The sequence below is a fragment of the Oryzias latipes genome, chromosome 4 (genome assembly GCF_002234675.1).
Source record: "Oryzias latipes chromosome 4, ASM223467v1".
Lineage (NCBI taxonomy): Eukaryota > Metazoa > Chordata > Actinopteri > Beloniformes > Adrianichthyidae > Oryzias > Oryzias latipes.
The window spans coordinates 6,046,181-6,061,688 of record NC_019862.2 but is presented as its reverse complement, the minus strand read 5'-3'; the positions used below and the strand labels follow the sequence as shown (position 1 = coordinate 6,061,688).

The 15,508-nt window shown below is 41.9% G+C and overlaps 1 protein-coding gene across 6 annotated transcripts in view; it reads left to right on the top strand.

The window, feature by feature from the left end:
• Positions 1-257: 257 nt before the first annotated feature.
• Positions 258-15,508, top strand: part of LOC101162917 (FRAS1-related extracellular matrix protein 1) — a 54,144-nt gene continuing 38,893 nt past the window's right edge. For 3 of the 6 annotated variants that reach the window (XR_002873156.1, XM_023954062.1, XM_023954058.1), the window contains exons 1-8: positions 9,542-9,618; positions 10,710-11,021; positions 11,102-11,196; positions 11,688-11,947; positions 13,419-13,615; positions 14,001-14,324; positions 14,679-14,787; positions 14,928-15,059. Coding sequence is in view for 5 of the 6 variants with exons in the window: in XM_023954062.1 (XP_023809830.1) it covers positions 10,794-11,021; positions 11,102-11,196; positions 11,688-11,947; positions 13,419-13,615; positions 14,001-14,324; positions 14,679-14,787; positions 14,928-15,059 (1,345 nt within the window). In the remaining variant the exon portion in view is untranslated. Of the gene's footprint in view, positions 321-7,959; positions 8,064-9,541; positions 9,619-10,449; positions 10,603-10,709; positions 11,022-11,101; positions 11,197-11,687; positions 11,948-13,418; positions 13,616-14,000; positions 14,325-14,678; positions 14,788-14,927; positions 15,060-15,508 lie in introns of those variants that run through there. The other 3 variants (XM_023954059.1, XM_023954061.1, XM_023954060.1) reach the window with 3 other exon arrangements.

Here is a 15,508-nt window from a genome sequence, read left to right as displayed (position 1 = left end):
CATCAGGCCATTGTGTGGGAAAAGGTTTCCCACACAAATTACGACTTTGACGCCCTCATCTCAGAGGAACCTTTAAGAGGCGAACATGAGCTTTCATGAAGATCAAAGCTGAGCTGGTCAGGCATGGGGATGTTAACAAGCCTCTTCTGGGATTGCAGATCCCAGTCCATTAATCTGAGCAGCAGACAGAGGGGCTGTAAAAGAGGAGAACTTCCACTTCCTGCAAACTCTCTCTCCATTCTGGCTTATGTTCAGACTTGTTCAGCCAGTGCTGAGGCTGAAGCTAAAGCAGACAGAACAGAGAAGCTCAGCTGCTGCAGGTTTGTTGAGCTTTTCTTATCTGTCCTCTTTTCTTTCTTGCTTTGTAAAAAACTCGTCTGTCTGCTCTCCGGCTGAAAAAAGACTTCTTTGGTTTCAACAGGAGGACCAATTCAGAAGGTCTTAGTTGGACATGGGATTCAGGACAGATACAGTTTTTCTCAGTCGCTTTAGTACAATTCTCAGAGCAGAATGAAATTCTCAAAACTATTTGTTCCATCTTCACATGATGATGTCACTTGTGCACATCACATAAGCAGTTTCTCACTTCTTTGAACAAGTTGCAATTGCTTTAGTACATCCATGCAAATGAATATGTACAATTCTCTGCTCTTTGCTACATTATCAATCGTTTATGTCATGGTGATCAAAATGTATTATATAGTTCACTGTGCAATAGTCTTACTTCTCAAAACACCTAGTCATTAGTTCATCGCATAAGTCATTAACTGCAAAATGGTTGACCAAGTTGTCATAATGTCATAAACATATTTCGCTGCATTGCAAGAGAGGATTTTCGCTGTGATGTGGATGAGAATTTGTGGCCTAACATACAGGAACGACAAGAGGTGTAGGAAGACCACACCAATTCCTACTGTACTGCCTGTACTGTTGTACAGAATATTATCTTATCTTTTTTTTCCCCTTTGTGTTACTGTTTGCAGTGGGTTTTTTCTATGTTGGTATGACATGGTCTGTCAACAAATTACAATATGAACAATAAAAGTGTAAATGTGAATCTTGTCGAGTCTCTTTCAACCAAACAAAAAAGGTGTAACTTACATTTTACAATAATTGTCATCAAAACTTTAGCCATAGTTTCCATCAGAACTTCCCTCTAAAGTACACAGCTATATTGACAACATGACTAAGTAATTTGACTGTCTTGTTCGTACACAATGACACAAGGACTTGACATTCTGATGGCACTGACATGTTCAATGACATATAGACTTAGTTTTGAGAGATGAACTAAAGATTTTGAGCAAGTTACAGGCTTTTGCAAGAAATCCATAGTTTTTTGCTGTTTGTACAAATTGTTTTGAGAAATGCACACACATATTTGCAAACTTCAATTCTGATCTGAGAATTGTACTAAAGCGACTGAGAAAAACTGTAAAAGGGTTTCTGTTTGTTCAGTTACTGAACTCTATCTTTTGTAAAGAAAACTTTTAAAATTAAGCTAATAATTCAAAGACACTGACAGCTACATGTCAGTATTATGATAAGCTGTATTTTTCATGATCAGTTTTTGTCCGTGGTTTATAGATGTTTTCATTGGTAGAACTATACCAGCCTACTAGAAGTGTCACTTTCATTACATTATTGTACTTTAGTTATTTTTTATGTTTGTGGAAAGCTGAGCAAAAATATAAAATTTATTGCAGTATTTTGACGTAAACAAACCAGAGTTACTTTGCTGAGTAACTTAATACTTTCAAGATGCAACTCAATTACTTTTAGGGGGATGTAACTAGTAATTGTAGCACTTAATTGTTTAAAGTAAGATCCCCAACACTGCCAAGCACTCAAGAGTATCAAACCATTGAACACAAAAGCAATCAATCCATTTACAACTGAAGAGGATCGACCCATAAAACACTGAAGTGGATTGACTCACAGAAGCTGAGCAATACTACTAACATTTAACAAAATGTAATGATCTAATTGATTCTCAATTACAAAATGAAACACTGATTGATGAAATTGGCTGATAAATTGTCCCTTGGAGCAATTAATTTTAATTAGGCAAAAATGTTCTTTATGTTTTTTTATGTAAAAGTTTATCATTTTAATAATGAAGTCTTTACTGAACTTGAAGGATAAATATACATTTGTATGAATTATACTTATTTGAATCACAAACTTGTTGGTGGTTTAAAACTAGAGGTAATTGACTACTGGGAAGCAGAGTGGCATCAGTTCGGTTTGTGTGACACACAGTACTGGGCCATAGGACAAGCTAAACATGATCAAACTGAATGACACTTAACTGACTATCACCTCGTGGTGCTGATCAGATTAGCAAAGTTATAACATAAAATTCCCAGAGTAACCTAGAGCCGTGTAATGGCAGATGTCACTGTGGTCTCACTCCTTCTTGTCCAATTCACATCCACAGTGTTGTCTGCAAGTTCCTACAAAGCAGGCGAAGACCAAAAGCAGCTCTTTTATTAAGAACATACGGCTGGTCAATTGAAATTCAAGTTAAAGGGAACTGGTTCATGGATGTGTCTGAAATGACCAGCCCAGAAATTAGGTTTTTTCCTTATGATAGAGACAGAGAAGATTGAAGTATAGAAATTTGAATAGTAATTAATCAGAATTATCACACAACAAAAACTGCAAAAAGCTATACGTAAATATTATTTATTCATTCATCTTCTAATCCGTTTGTTCCCTTTCGGGGTCATGGGGCTGCCGGAGCCTATCCCAGCCACTTGTGGGCAAAGGCAGGGGACATCCTGGAGAGTTTGCCAGTCTGTCACACCCATTCATACTTAGGGACAATTTAGAGTAACCAATTAACCACATATGAGGCAAGAACGCTAACCACTGCGCCACCGTGCAGCCTTAATAATATTCATAATATTATTCATAATTAAAATTTCACAATATTTACTTCACATTAAAAAAAACGAAACTGCTTGAAAAGCAACACAAAGGTTTCAAATATCAACATATTTTAGTCTCAAAATTTTTGTTTAAATACACAAAATATTTTCAATCACAGTTATGGTGGAAAAAAAGGGGAATGCACTAGCATAAATAGGAAGACAATATCTCTGCTGCACTCATGTAATTTCCTCTTCTAATGCACCTTAACTTGAACTTTAACATTCAGTAATTCAGAATTATCACACGACAAAACTCTAACAAGAAAACGGAATTTTTTTTTGTATACAAATAAAATTAACAGTTTCAAGCATTGAATCATGAAGTTTCAATCATGCTGGCCTGTCGGCATCCTTGTCGGCTGTAAAACAATGTTTAACACTGAGCAACAGCTGGTCGCCCGGTTCCTTAATCTGTATAACCAAAGTTTGTGCCCCTACACGGAAAAATGGCATCAGCTGACTCAAAAGCAGACGGAAAACATCCTGAAACACTGAGGAAGATGATCACGGTGAATAATTATCATCCAGATGAATGCATGAGGGATGAGACGGGCCTCCTCTGCAATAAATGACGCTCAAAACACGCTGCTGCTGGACTGACATAAAGTGCCTGACGCTGATTGTGCTGCAGCACCTCTCACACTTAAATGATGAAGGAGGAAGCATATGGAGAGAAATTAGACTCAGTCGGATTTGTGCGTGCGTAATTCTTGATTTGTGCGTAAATTAGGATCTGTGTATGCATATTCTTGCTTTGTGCATGCGTAAATTAGGATTTGTGCATAAATTTGGATTTGTGTGTGATTTGTTACTCACATAATACGTTTTGTGTATAAGTTAAAAAAATATAAAATGGAAAAAATACAAAATGCAATTTACGTATGCACAAATCCCTTGTTACGCACACACGAAGCCAAAGTTACGCACGGCTTTACCGTGAGACTGTTTTCACGTCTCACAAATCCGTCCGTAAGTGCTGCGTTTAAATACCAGTGGAATGCTCGGTCATTAGAATTTTCCTATCAGTCTTCCCTTCTAAACGTATCCAGACAATGACTCAATCAATACATGAAGACAGTAGATGTTAGTGTTGAACATAGAGGCTACTTACTTCGGGCGCTGACCACCGAGATGCGCCGCCATTCTTCCCGTGACTCTCTCAGTCTGACTGCCTTTGATTTTTCCGGAAGAAAAAAAACAGTGCCCCTTACTGGTCGTTCCTGTTACGCATTTTACATCAATTCGGTGTCTCGGAGAATAATATACTTTTAACATATATATTAGCGTTTAAAAGTGAACGTCATATTCTCAGACGATAATTTTTATTTTCCTTCAAAGTTTTATAAAGCCCTGCTACACCCACTGAAGGAAATACGTTGAGAAGGGAAGGCTGATAGGAAAATTCTAATGACCGAGCATTCCACTGGTATTTAAACGCAACACTTACGGACGGATTTGTGAGACGTGAAAACAGTCTCACGGTAGATCCGTGCGTAACTTTGGCTTCGTGTGTGCGTAACAAGGGATTTGTGCGTGTTTTTTAAAGATGTGTGTGTGTAAGTAGTTTCAAGCTGTTGTAATCTTAATTTGTGCATACGTAAATTGCATTTTGTATTTTTTTCATTTTATATTTTTTTAACTTATACACAAAACGTATTATGTGAGTAACAAATCACACACAAATCCAAATTTATGCACAAATCCTAATTTACGCATGCACAAAGCAAGAATATGCATACACAGATCCTAATTTACGCACAAATCAAGAATTACGCACGCACAAATCCGACTGAGTCTAATTTCTCTCCATAGAAGCACAGGCTTCTGGATTTAAGGCACAGAGTGACACTCCTAATGTGCGTGAAAAAGTGCACACACTGGATAAAATCACAAGGGGCCTAGAGCCCAAATGAGAGCTGGTTACTAAAAAATAACCAAATCAGCCAAGACAGCCCACTCACATGCATATACAGGATGTGAAGGGAATCCAGCCCAGGGAGAAAACACAGCACAAAAAAGACACATAAGAAACCTCAACTTAAGCACCAGTCACTGTTGCAGGCAGCTCTGAAGAAAAAAGAAAAAAAGAAACCAAAAACAGCATACTAAAAGCCCCCTATTTGGCACACAGACACATTAAAACCAACAATTAACCAGTTTAAAACAATATAGTCTGTCAGCCCTTTTAAACAGGACTGCCACGGAGAAGAGCAAAAATAACATGAGTACCTAAGCGTTACCAAGTACATGGAGTGCCTGCGCAACCATGTGATCAGCTGCACTGGGAGAGGGGGACGCCGCTAACTCAGCGGCTGACTCAGCGTCATGGTGGAGCAGTTGGGGGGGGGGATACATGAAGCATCCACTATTAGTCCCGACAAAGGCAACAAGACCCCTAATAAACAGTAGCAGGTTCCACACCAAAGACCCAAACAGCGCTGGATATCACCTGAAGGGAGGGGGTGGGGCGCCATACGCTCCAGTCCAATTTATGGTTTTCCAGTCGAATACAAATCCGATGTGCGACGAGGCACTGTGACAACCCCTGCACTGACAGAAGAGCAGAAACCAGGAAAGGTTTCAGCCAAGAAGGAGGGAGAACCAGCTCAGCTTCTATGGGTGGCCAGGTGTTCAATAACAGCACCAGGATGGGAGTGATAATACCTACACAGCAACCCAATTAGCTCATTACCGGCAACAGTCCACCCCAACAATTTGCATCATTGCCCCGAAAATGGATTTAAAGAAACAAGGGAACAAACTATATTCATGGCCTAAAGAACACTGATACAGCATGAGAAGTCATGCCATGTTCACCCTCTACAGATCATGGAAGTCTGTGAAGGTTAGAATGGTTTCCAGTCGTGGACTCGAGATGTAACGAAGTGGCACACTGCTAATACCTGTGTCAGTTGATTGAGCCAGAGAATTGTCCCCAGCTGCTGCTGGACCGGTTTCGAGTTGCAGCTGGTCCCAGTCGTGGGGGTTGCTCAGAAGAGAGTTCTACCCCCTCTGCCCTAGAGAGGTGGCCTGGCCTCACCATAAACAAATCCCTGTCAGCCCAGTCGTCCTGGTTTGTTTGAGACGAACTTGACCCGGTATCACAACTCGGGATGTCACCACTGTTCTGCATGGGGATCTCTGTCATTACAGCTTTTAGAAGGGATCGGTTTTTTCTAGCCAGATCCTCAGTTGGCGCAATAGTGTACACCAACCCTCCCTCAGGTCCCCTCTGGACCCTATGCACCGCCACACTCCCTAGGTCCTGTATTTTGTGGTACTCCCATGTACTAAAGCCTCGGATCAAGACTAGCTAATCCCTCACATGCTGGTCATGGTTCATCTTGTCTGCTGCCCCAACCTGCAACCTTTTTCTTGCACCACCAAGTGCGCTTTTAACCCTTGTGCTATCCTACGCACTTTAACATTGGGAGTGGGGTCATCTAGACCCAACAAGACAGTGCGCTGAACCCTTTTTTCTGCTCTTCACTGGTGTCCATGGATTACATTAAATCCTCTTCACCTTTATCCACCTTTGTCATGGTAGGGAGAACACGTCAATGTGAGGGTGGGGTCATCTAAGATAGCACAAGGGTTAAGTGAGCCTGTTGTTCCTGGATCCAATTGTGCACTAAACCATCAGTGGGCACCTGCACCCGACCCAATTAAAAGTCATCAGAAGAAAAGGGGATCACCCTGTTGCCTGATGGGGGTTGGTGAAGGCAGGAAGGACATACTCCAAATCTGTATTTTTGTTGCTCCTCCCAGACCTATATTTTATTACAAGGTCAACATTGCATGGTCCTGAGGGGGTTATTGTAGGCTATGCACTTTTGCCCAAGGAGATACTCTGTGAAATTTTTGGTCATAGTCCACTTTAAAGCCAGAAATTCCAACTTCATGTAGCCAAGCTGGCTATGTTTCATTTACTGGGCCGCAGGCCTCCGCTGGCATATGTGACGAGCCGCATCACATATTCTTTACTGAGATGACACTGCCCTCAGGCCCCTACGACACGCATCGACCTCAAGGATGAACGGATGGAAAAAGTCAGCATAGGACAGCACTGGTCCATGAGTAAGCTTAGCTTTGAGACTCTAAAAGCTTTGCTGACATTCATCAGTCAAGTGCTCTGACAGACACCGTCCAGGCCTCTTCCTGGATTTGGCACAATCCAGCTCTGCAACCAGTCTATGCAAGGGAGTGGCCAACTAATAACTGGCAAAGCCCAAAAATGACATCAACTGAGGAATATTACTTGAGGTTTGCCAGTTGGCCACCACTTCCAACTTATTAGGATCAGTGGGAGACACGATGTTCATAGGTTACATGGAAGTGGAATGGAAATAGTGCATCTAATGTTGGAAAAAGGCACACTTGCTTGGCTTGACCTTTAAATCTTCCTGCTTCAGCCATCCAAACAACAAATCCAACCTCTCCAAGTGCTGGTCGACTGTGGAAGAAAAGAGCACAATGTCATCCAAATACAAGAAAAGTAACTGGCATTGCTTGTCACCAAACATGCACTGCATCAGCCGTTGGAAGGTGCTGCGATCATTGCAGTCGAAAAGGCATGCGGTTCCACTTGAAAGGGCCAAACAGGAGGGAAAAGGCAGTTTTGGACCGATCTGCCTCTGACACCGGAACTTGCTTGTACCCGCTGGCTAAATCCATAGTAAAAAATCAGCGGGTACCAGTTACTGAGTGCAGGGATACTTTCATGTGAGGGAGAGGAAAAGCATCCCTTCTCAACTTGCTATTTAACTGTTGGTAGTCAATGCACATGTGAAGACTACCATCTTTTATTTTCGCACAAGCACAATGTGAGAAGCATACAGGCTGCAAATTTCCCTGATCAATTGAGACCCAAGAAAATGTTTAATATGCTCTTTCACTACCTCATAGTCTGAGAGAGGGATGCATAGGTAGCTTTGCTGCACATGGACCTCATCCAGAAAGAGGATCTCATGGGTGATCAGATAGCAAGTCATCATCACTATCACTTTGTTTCGCTCCTCCACAGGCAAGGAAGACAAATCCACTGAATCAATGGCTTTGGATGAATAGGTTTCACCCCCTGAGTTGCAATGGAAGCTACCATTCAGGGAGTCTCAACCACTCCCCTGGGTAAGCTAACCACACTGGATGGGGCTAAAGTACCAATCACTGTAAGGGACATATGCTGTCCCTTTCTACACCTTTACCAAAGCTGGTGAGCCAAGAAGTCCAGCACCGAGCTCAGACTTAAACAATGCAAACATACCTGATCTCTGGTCAGAGAAAGTGGAAGGGAAATTTTTCCTGCCACCACCTGGGATCCAGAAGGCCTTTTTAAGATCACTAACTCTTGCATTGCAGGGATGGGTTCTTGCATTCTGCACTGATGGCACTGTTGCAATGCAAACAAATAGTTTGGAAACAATGTGTTCGGACATGGTCACCTCCAATTGTGGGCAATTGGCCATCCACTTGTTCACTTCCGACCCAATCTCTACTCCCCTTGGCTCTGCAGATAGGGAACTAGTTATCTCATCTCATCCTCAGTTTTGTAGGTTAATCCTCTTCAGTGTTCAGTAGGTCAATCCTTTTCAGTGCTTAATGGGTCCATCAACACCAGGGTTCTGTTGGTCTGTCATTTTCAGTGGTCTGTGGGTGGTTGCGCCTCAGCCTTCCACTGTTTTTTCCACTGGAATTTATTTCAGTGAATCTGTTCTATACCTTTTGTTTACCTGTTTTATTTATTTTTCCTAGTGTTTTTTTATCCTTTCTCCTGGCATCAATTCCTTCTACACCTGTCAGCAGGCAGCTGATTCCTTCTCAGTACAACCTCCTATTAAATAGACCAAAATTTCACTAAACTCAAACCACAGCTATTGTGTTTTAGTTCTGGTTGTTCAGACTTTCATGTTTCCAGGTTCTCTTTTTTATTTTTGGAATGCTGGGCTCATCCCTCTCAGATTAAAGAAATTAATAATTTAAGAATAGAAACATGGGTCTGTAGACTCTTGAATGTGCTTAACCTCTGAAGCAGAACTGTTCCTGTTGGTCAAAAACCATAAACGCCTGTGATCTGCCAGACAGAAGGAAGTCAAATGTTGCATTTGATTCAATTGACTCATCAATCTCAGTAGAACTTCCGGAAGTGTGACCATGACCATGCTAATCCTTAGGTCAAAAGTTCAGAGGGGGGTCAGCTGAGCAGAACAGCTCAACTGTTGTCAGGTTGGGGGACCTGGCCCTCCAGAACCTCATGCACAAACCCCTCCTTCCCCCTCAGATCTGTACAGTCATGTATAGTTAGATGAAGCTTTTGTCTGATCAAACATGAAAATATCCTTTTTAAACGCCAAACCAAGAAGCAAACTCGACAGGAAGTGAAGGCTATGATCCTTGTTTGATCCTGAACATCCCCCCACCCTCTGCTGAACGACTGGCCCATGTGCCTCTGGGGGATTGCAGACATTAACCCTGTATTTCCTGCTTTGGGCTCTGATTTGAGTTTAAAAAGAGGGTAAACAAGTCTTTTTATGAAGGGGGTGGGTAAGTGGGGGTGGCAGGGGCTGGAACTTGGCCGGCCAGCTGCATGCTGGGAGTTTTTTCTGCAAAAGTGGAGCAGACATTGTGTTGAGCAGTGGTCTAGACTGAAGCTAAGGAGCTAAGGAGCAGAGGGTGTTGATCTGATGTAAGTGAGTGTTGTCGCTTACTCTATGGGTGGGGGGTGGGGGTTGTAGTACTGTTAAATGTGGGAAATGTATGGACTACAGCTTCCTGGGGTTTGAGTAGGACACTGATCCTGAGTGAGGAAAGATTTTTCCGAGCCTCTTTGAAGGCACCAGGAGCAGCTGAAGGTGTTTGGCCTCAGAACAACTTTCCCAACCTCGGGGAAGGTGATGTGTTGAGCTCATGTTTGCTGCCTCGTTGGTTTAGACAAAGCTGGAAGTTTTTCTGTAATTTAAAAATCGCATGAGAAAAATGTGTCAGGTCCAGTTTTGTAAGGGATAAATGATGAAGGGGTTTTTGTGGTCATGCCAATATTTTTCAAATACATTGGCCAAAACATATTTGCCAAATCTTTGCTTTGCCTGATTTAGGGTAGAACACTAAGTATTCTTTCAGCAAATCCTAATTCCTGTCTTGGTTCACCTCCTGCTTCTCAGGACTAAATGTTGGAACTGCCAAAATCCTAGACCAGCATGTTAGTAGAATACCATACTGAAAACATCCAGGCCAGATTTAATGTTATTGTATTAACAATGTGGGTGTGGCAAGCACAAACACCAGTTAACAAATAAATAAATAAATAAAGAATGTACTTAAATTATCGACGTGGACATTTCTGCATGTTCATCCAAAGCAGCCATGAAAGAAGCTGACCTGTTTCTTTGGTCATCAGATGCTATTTTCCATCAAACAAAGACACCCCTCCAAACTGCTAATTTCCTCTCTCAACCCATACAATAACAGACTCATCTCTCTTTTAGGCTAACTTTCAGGATGCTAGTAAGTTTTTAAAAATACATCATTGTTGCCATAGAAACCCTTCAAATATCTTAATTCTGGTTAATAACTCCCACAGCAGCATCTATTCTTCACAGATTCTTACTAGTTAAATTGGTTGCAGCCTGAAAGCGTCTACATTTTTAAGGTTATTGTGGCATCAATGCAGGTGAGGTTACAAGCTTTGGATATTTTTACATTAAATCCACATGCATGCAATGAGTTTGTGCAGACTGTAATGAAATGGAGTGGACGTCCATCTCTTTCTTGTTTCAGGCTGCAGATGAAGAGGTAAGGGGGATGAAGCTGAAGACGTCTCGGCTCTGCATCAGCTGAGAGATCAGTGAAGGAGGTGGCAGCATGGCGGCTCTCACCGCGTCTCTGCTGCTGCTGCTGCTGACCATCGTGCCAACAGGCTGTGCTCGCTCCCTGGTTGCAGTAAACTCTGGAGTGCAAGTGGCCAGAGGCCGCATGATTTACGTCACAAAGTCTGAGCTGAGCTTCGTCACCGACGTGGATGCCGACTGCAAAGTGGAAGTGGTGTTGAACGAACCAGTGACACAGAGAGTGGGGAAGCTGAGCCCACAGGTGAGAGGATCATGTTAGTCCTGGAGCTGTTGCTACTGGAGAGTCTGCTGAGTTATCACTGTGTTCTGTTGGATCTGCAGGTGTTTGACTGCAACTTCCTGGAGGATGAGGTAAAGTACATCCACAACGGCAGTCCTCTGCTGGATGAGGACACTGTGATGCTGAGAGTCTATAGGTATGTCAGCTGGACCCAAGTATTTTATGTCTGTAAAATAAGACACAGATCTGTCGTAGCAGATTTACAGTCCAAAGATTTACAAAGTTAAAACTGCAAGAAAGTCAAACATGACATTTGCTATCATTCTGACATGGGTATAAAATCCTTTTCTTTAATCTCTACATATAAATGCAATTATATACCTTAAGTACTATTTCTCAAAACAGCTACTAGACACTGTTGTTCAGCAGAAGATCAGAACAAACTTTACATGTAAAGTCAGTTATTTGAACATCTAAACATGTAAGCATAAAAAACTGCTTTACGGAAACAAATTCACCAATACTACAAAGCCATTATTTATGTAGGTTGTTAGCATTTTTCTGTAAAGCCGAAGTGCCACAACGGATGGATAAAAGTGCCGCATGTGGCTCCAGAGTCTTAGGTCGCAGACCCCTGGTCTAAAAGATCTACCAGGTCCATCTAGAGCTCACCATTTCTGTGTTCAGCTTCAGATCCGTGGACACGCAGGTGGAGGTGGTGATTTTCAAGATCCAGGTGGTAGACGTTCAGTCTGGTGTCGTGACGCTAGGCAGCACGCCACTTGTGGTTCCTCAGTTCTTGGGTTTATCTAACGCCATCAATAGCTCCATGTTGACCATCAAGGCTGCTGCTGACCGCATCTGCACCGTCAGGTTAATGACCAGCGACACTGGCGTCCCATCTGCAGGTCAGCTGGTCAGGGAGGACAACGCCCCACACAGGAAAGGTTGGTTCTCTGTCCTGCATCAGAGATCTGTGTTTTTATCAAAAACTGCAGGAAATAATGTATCTTTACTGATGTTTTAGCTGTCATAGTTGAATCGATTACATAAAGTCTAGTGATCTCGTCCTCTACACAGAGCCAATCACCCAGGCATGCAAAATTTATGCATACCTAGTAGACACAATTCATTTAAACAAATACAAACTAATATGTATCAGCATAATAACAGAAAGTAATATTTCTTTTACGCCGATAGGATCAGGCTTTACTGTGTTTTGTAAAACAGCTGAATTGTAAGGTACAAGAAGGTCACTGTCATTCTAAAGGAGGGTGGAGTAAAGAAAACCCTTTCTGATACACCCACTTGCAGACAAACAGATCCATGTACATCTTTGTTTTCTTCGTCTGAGCTGGAATCTGTATTAAAAAACGTTTTTGTTGCACCAATAATGTTAGTTTAGGATTGTGCGGAGCTGTAAGCTAGCGGGAGAGAGTGTAAACAGATGGATGATGGGAAGAGGGAGTGGTAATGTGCTCCAACGATCCCGCCCACATCTCAGAGGTGAATTTCAAATGAACTTCTGCCGCTCTGCAGAAACTATGTCCTAGAAAATAACACAGGTTTTTATTTATTTTGGCTGAAAATGGCATCAACATAATCAAAAGACCAATGGGAATGCTTTGATAATAGATAGATAGATAGATAGATAGATAGATAGATAGATAGATAGATAGATAGATAGATAGATAGATAGATAGATAGATAGATAGATAGATAGATAGATAGATAGATAGATAGATAGATAGATAGATGGATAGAATTTATTCCAGACCCATGGTCCAATCAGTAAAAAGGAGTACACAAACCAGAATAGATCAAAAGATGATTGAAGTGGGACTTTGTTCTAAAACAATAAATTATCTGGCTGTGATCATTTTTCCTTAAAGTGGGGCTCTACATTGAAAGTAGAGCTTTTAACCCCTACAGTGTACCACTACATCCAGAACTCCATTTAATCTAGCATCACCTAAAATGGAAAAACAATCATTGAAGAATATTTTATATAAAAGTGGAAATTGTTTCAGGCCTGAAGAGTTTAAAATCTTCTAGTCACAAATATAACATACAATTATGGTGAATCTTGAACACAAGGAATCTTACACACTATAATTCCATACATTTGAATCAGAAAAAAACAATGATAAAAAGCTAATTGAATGTTAAATGTTAATTTTGGCAAGAAAAAATCTTTAAAAAGAGGTTAAATAAGAAAAAGGCTAAATAAAAGCTAAACATATTTTAAACTGTTACAAATGAACTTGGATTTAGTGAAATTAAGCCCTAAAGGTTATCTGGGAAAAAAAAGGAAACTTAAAGAATTTCAATAGTTTACTCAAAATATATATTTTTTAAACATCAGAAACATCATATGACCACGTTTGTTTATTGCATTCTCTTGCTCTGATCCTCCAGGTCGACAGGTGGCACTGTGTCCTGGAAACAAGCCCTGTCTTCATGACACAGAGGGCATCCGCCATCTAAAAACAGGCTGCCAGGACTTCTTGAGCTTGGGTCTGAAGTACCAACACCTCAGTCCTCCAACCCCACAGATCGACTATGTTTCCATCAGAGTGGAGCTGCGTGAGCAGGCTACCAGGGTTCTGCTGGAGGTCAGGGTTGCACTAATCTCAGTCAGCTTTAAACTATGTTGTGGTCGAGGAAAAGGATGTGTGGAGGCTTTCCTCTGCCTCTAAAAGCAGAGTGGATTGTGTCACGTCTACTGAATGTTTTCTTGGCGCCATCAGTGGCACAGTTGATTGGCAGCCAGAAAGGTGATGCCACACTTCAAGGAGCAGGAGGTTCTGTAAAGTTTAAAAGGCTTCAAAGATCCTTGTAAAATGTGTTAGCACATTAAGATAACAAAAAAAACTTGTTCTACTTTTGACACATCCACACTCCCAACTGTGAAAAAACATGTTGATTTTTGTGTGCCAAGTGTTGATGTGAACAGGTTTTTTAACATGGAAACTTATTGAGATGCTTCCTTTGTTTCAGTCAGAGGCTGTGTGGCTGCCAGTTCTGATCCTTGGTGCTATGCAGAACCAACCCCCCAAAGCAGGATTCATGGCTTCCTTCATCCTGGAGGTAGACCAGTTCATCCTGACTCCGTTTACCACGGCAGCGTTGGACGCCGAAGACCACGAGTCACCAAAGGAGAAGCTGGTCTTCAACGTGACTGTCCCACCCGGGGAGGGCTACATCACCCACCTGGACGACCACACCAGACCCATTCAGTCCTTCAGCTGGCTTGACCTCCACCACCTGAAGATAGCATACCAGCCGCCCAACAGCAGCTCCCCCCACCGCCGGGACTTTGAGGTAGGGCTGTACTTAAGACCAGACCATGGATGGTTTGGGTTATAAGAAAAGGAGATGGCATTAAAATCTTTGGGATGAAGTAATTTTCTGAGCTGAACTGCATCTTCACAGCTCCTGGGTATGCCAAGTGTGTACACACCTCCAGACTGGTGATGTTGCTTCATTAAGAACTCATCTGAGGCATTAAACACTGAGAAATTCCATGATAATCACTCTTTTTGTTTTATTACAATGAAAGTGATTACCCAGCAAAGCAGTCCACGGCAAACCTCTACATTTAACATGTTTGGCTATGGAGCAAGCTTGCTTTTACCTGAAGTCTGACGGAACTTAAACAACTATACTCCAATGTAGGTGGAGTTTCAGGCGATAGACACCTCCTTCCTTCCCAGTCCACCCATGCTGGTGCACATCTCCATCAGGCCATCAGAAACCATCGCACCCAGGGTGTCCTGGAACCTGGGTATGCAGCTTTAAGTAACATCACAGGGAAGTCACAGTCTGACTATGTCCCTATCTCATTTACTTAATTTATCAGAGAACTGTTGGATTTGTAGTTTTTGTACTTAAGCAGAACATCAAAATCCATCTGTGGTGCTTCAGGTCTGGACCTGCTGGAGGGTCAGTCCCGACCAATTACATGGGAGGAGCTGCAGATCGTGGACAGCGACAACATTGATGCTGTATTCCTGGTGGCGGTGGATGGCCCTCAGCATGGACGGCTCAGCGTGAGGGGTAAATGATTCAGACGCTCCGTAAGACTCTCTGTGATTACGACATCTTGATAGCCTGAACACACCTAATTTTAGGTAGTCAGAATCAAGCAGTGCAGGGAGACCTCTTTATCAGGGCTGACCAGGGTTGGTCAGCCCTGATAAAGAGGTCTCCCTGCACTAAGTCAACTTGTAGAAACTTGTAGCACTAAAATAGACTACTTTTTGCTCAAGGTATCTTTGGGTTACCCACTGCAGGCATTCACAAACAGGACATAATGTGGGCAAAAATAGTAGATGATCTTTATATCTTGTAAGGAAGTCCCTCTGTGATCTGTTTCCTTTCTTATTATCTATTATTAATAGTAGATTCAGAACATTGATAATAATCATTATTACTACTACTACTACTAATAATAACAATACTACTGCTAATAATAATATCAATAATAATAATAATAATAAAACAAC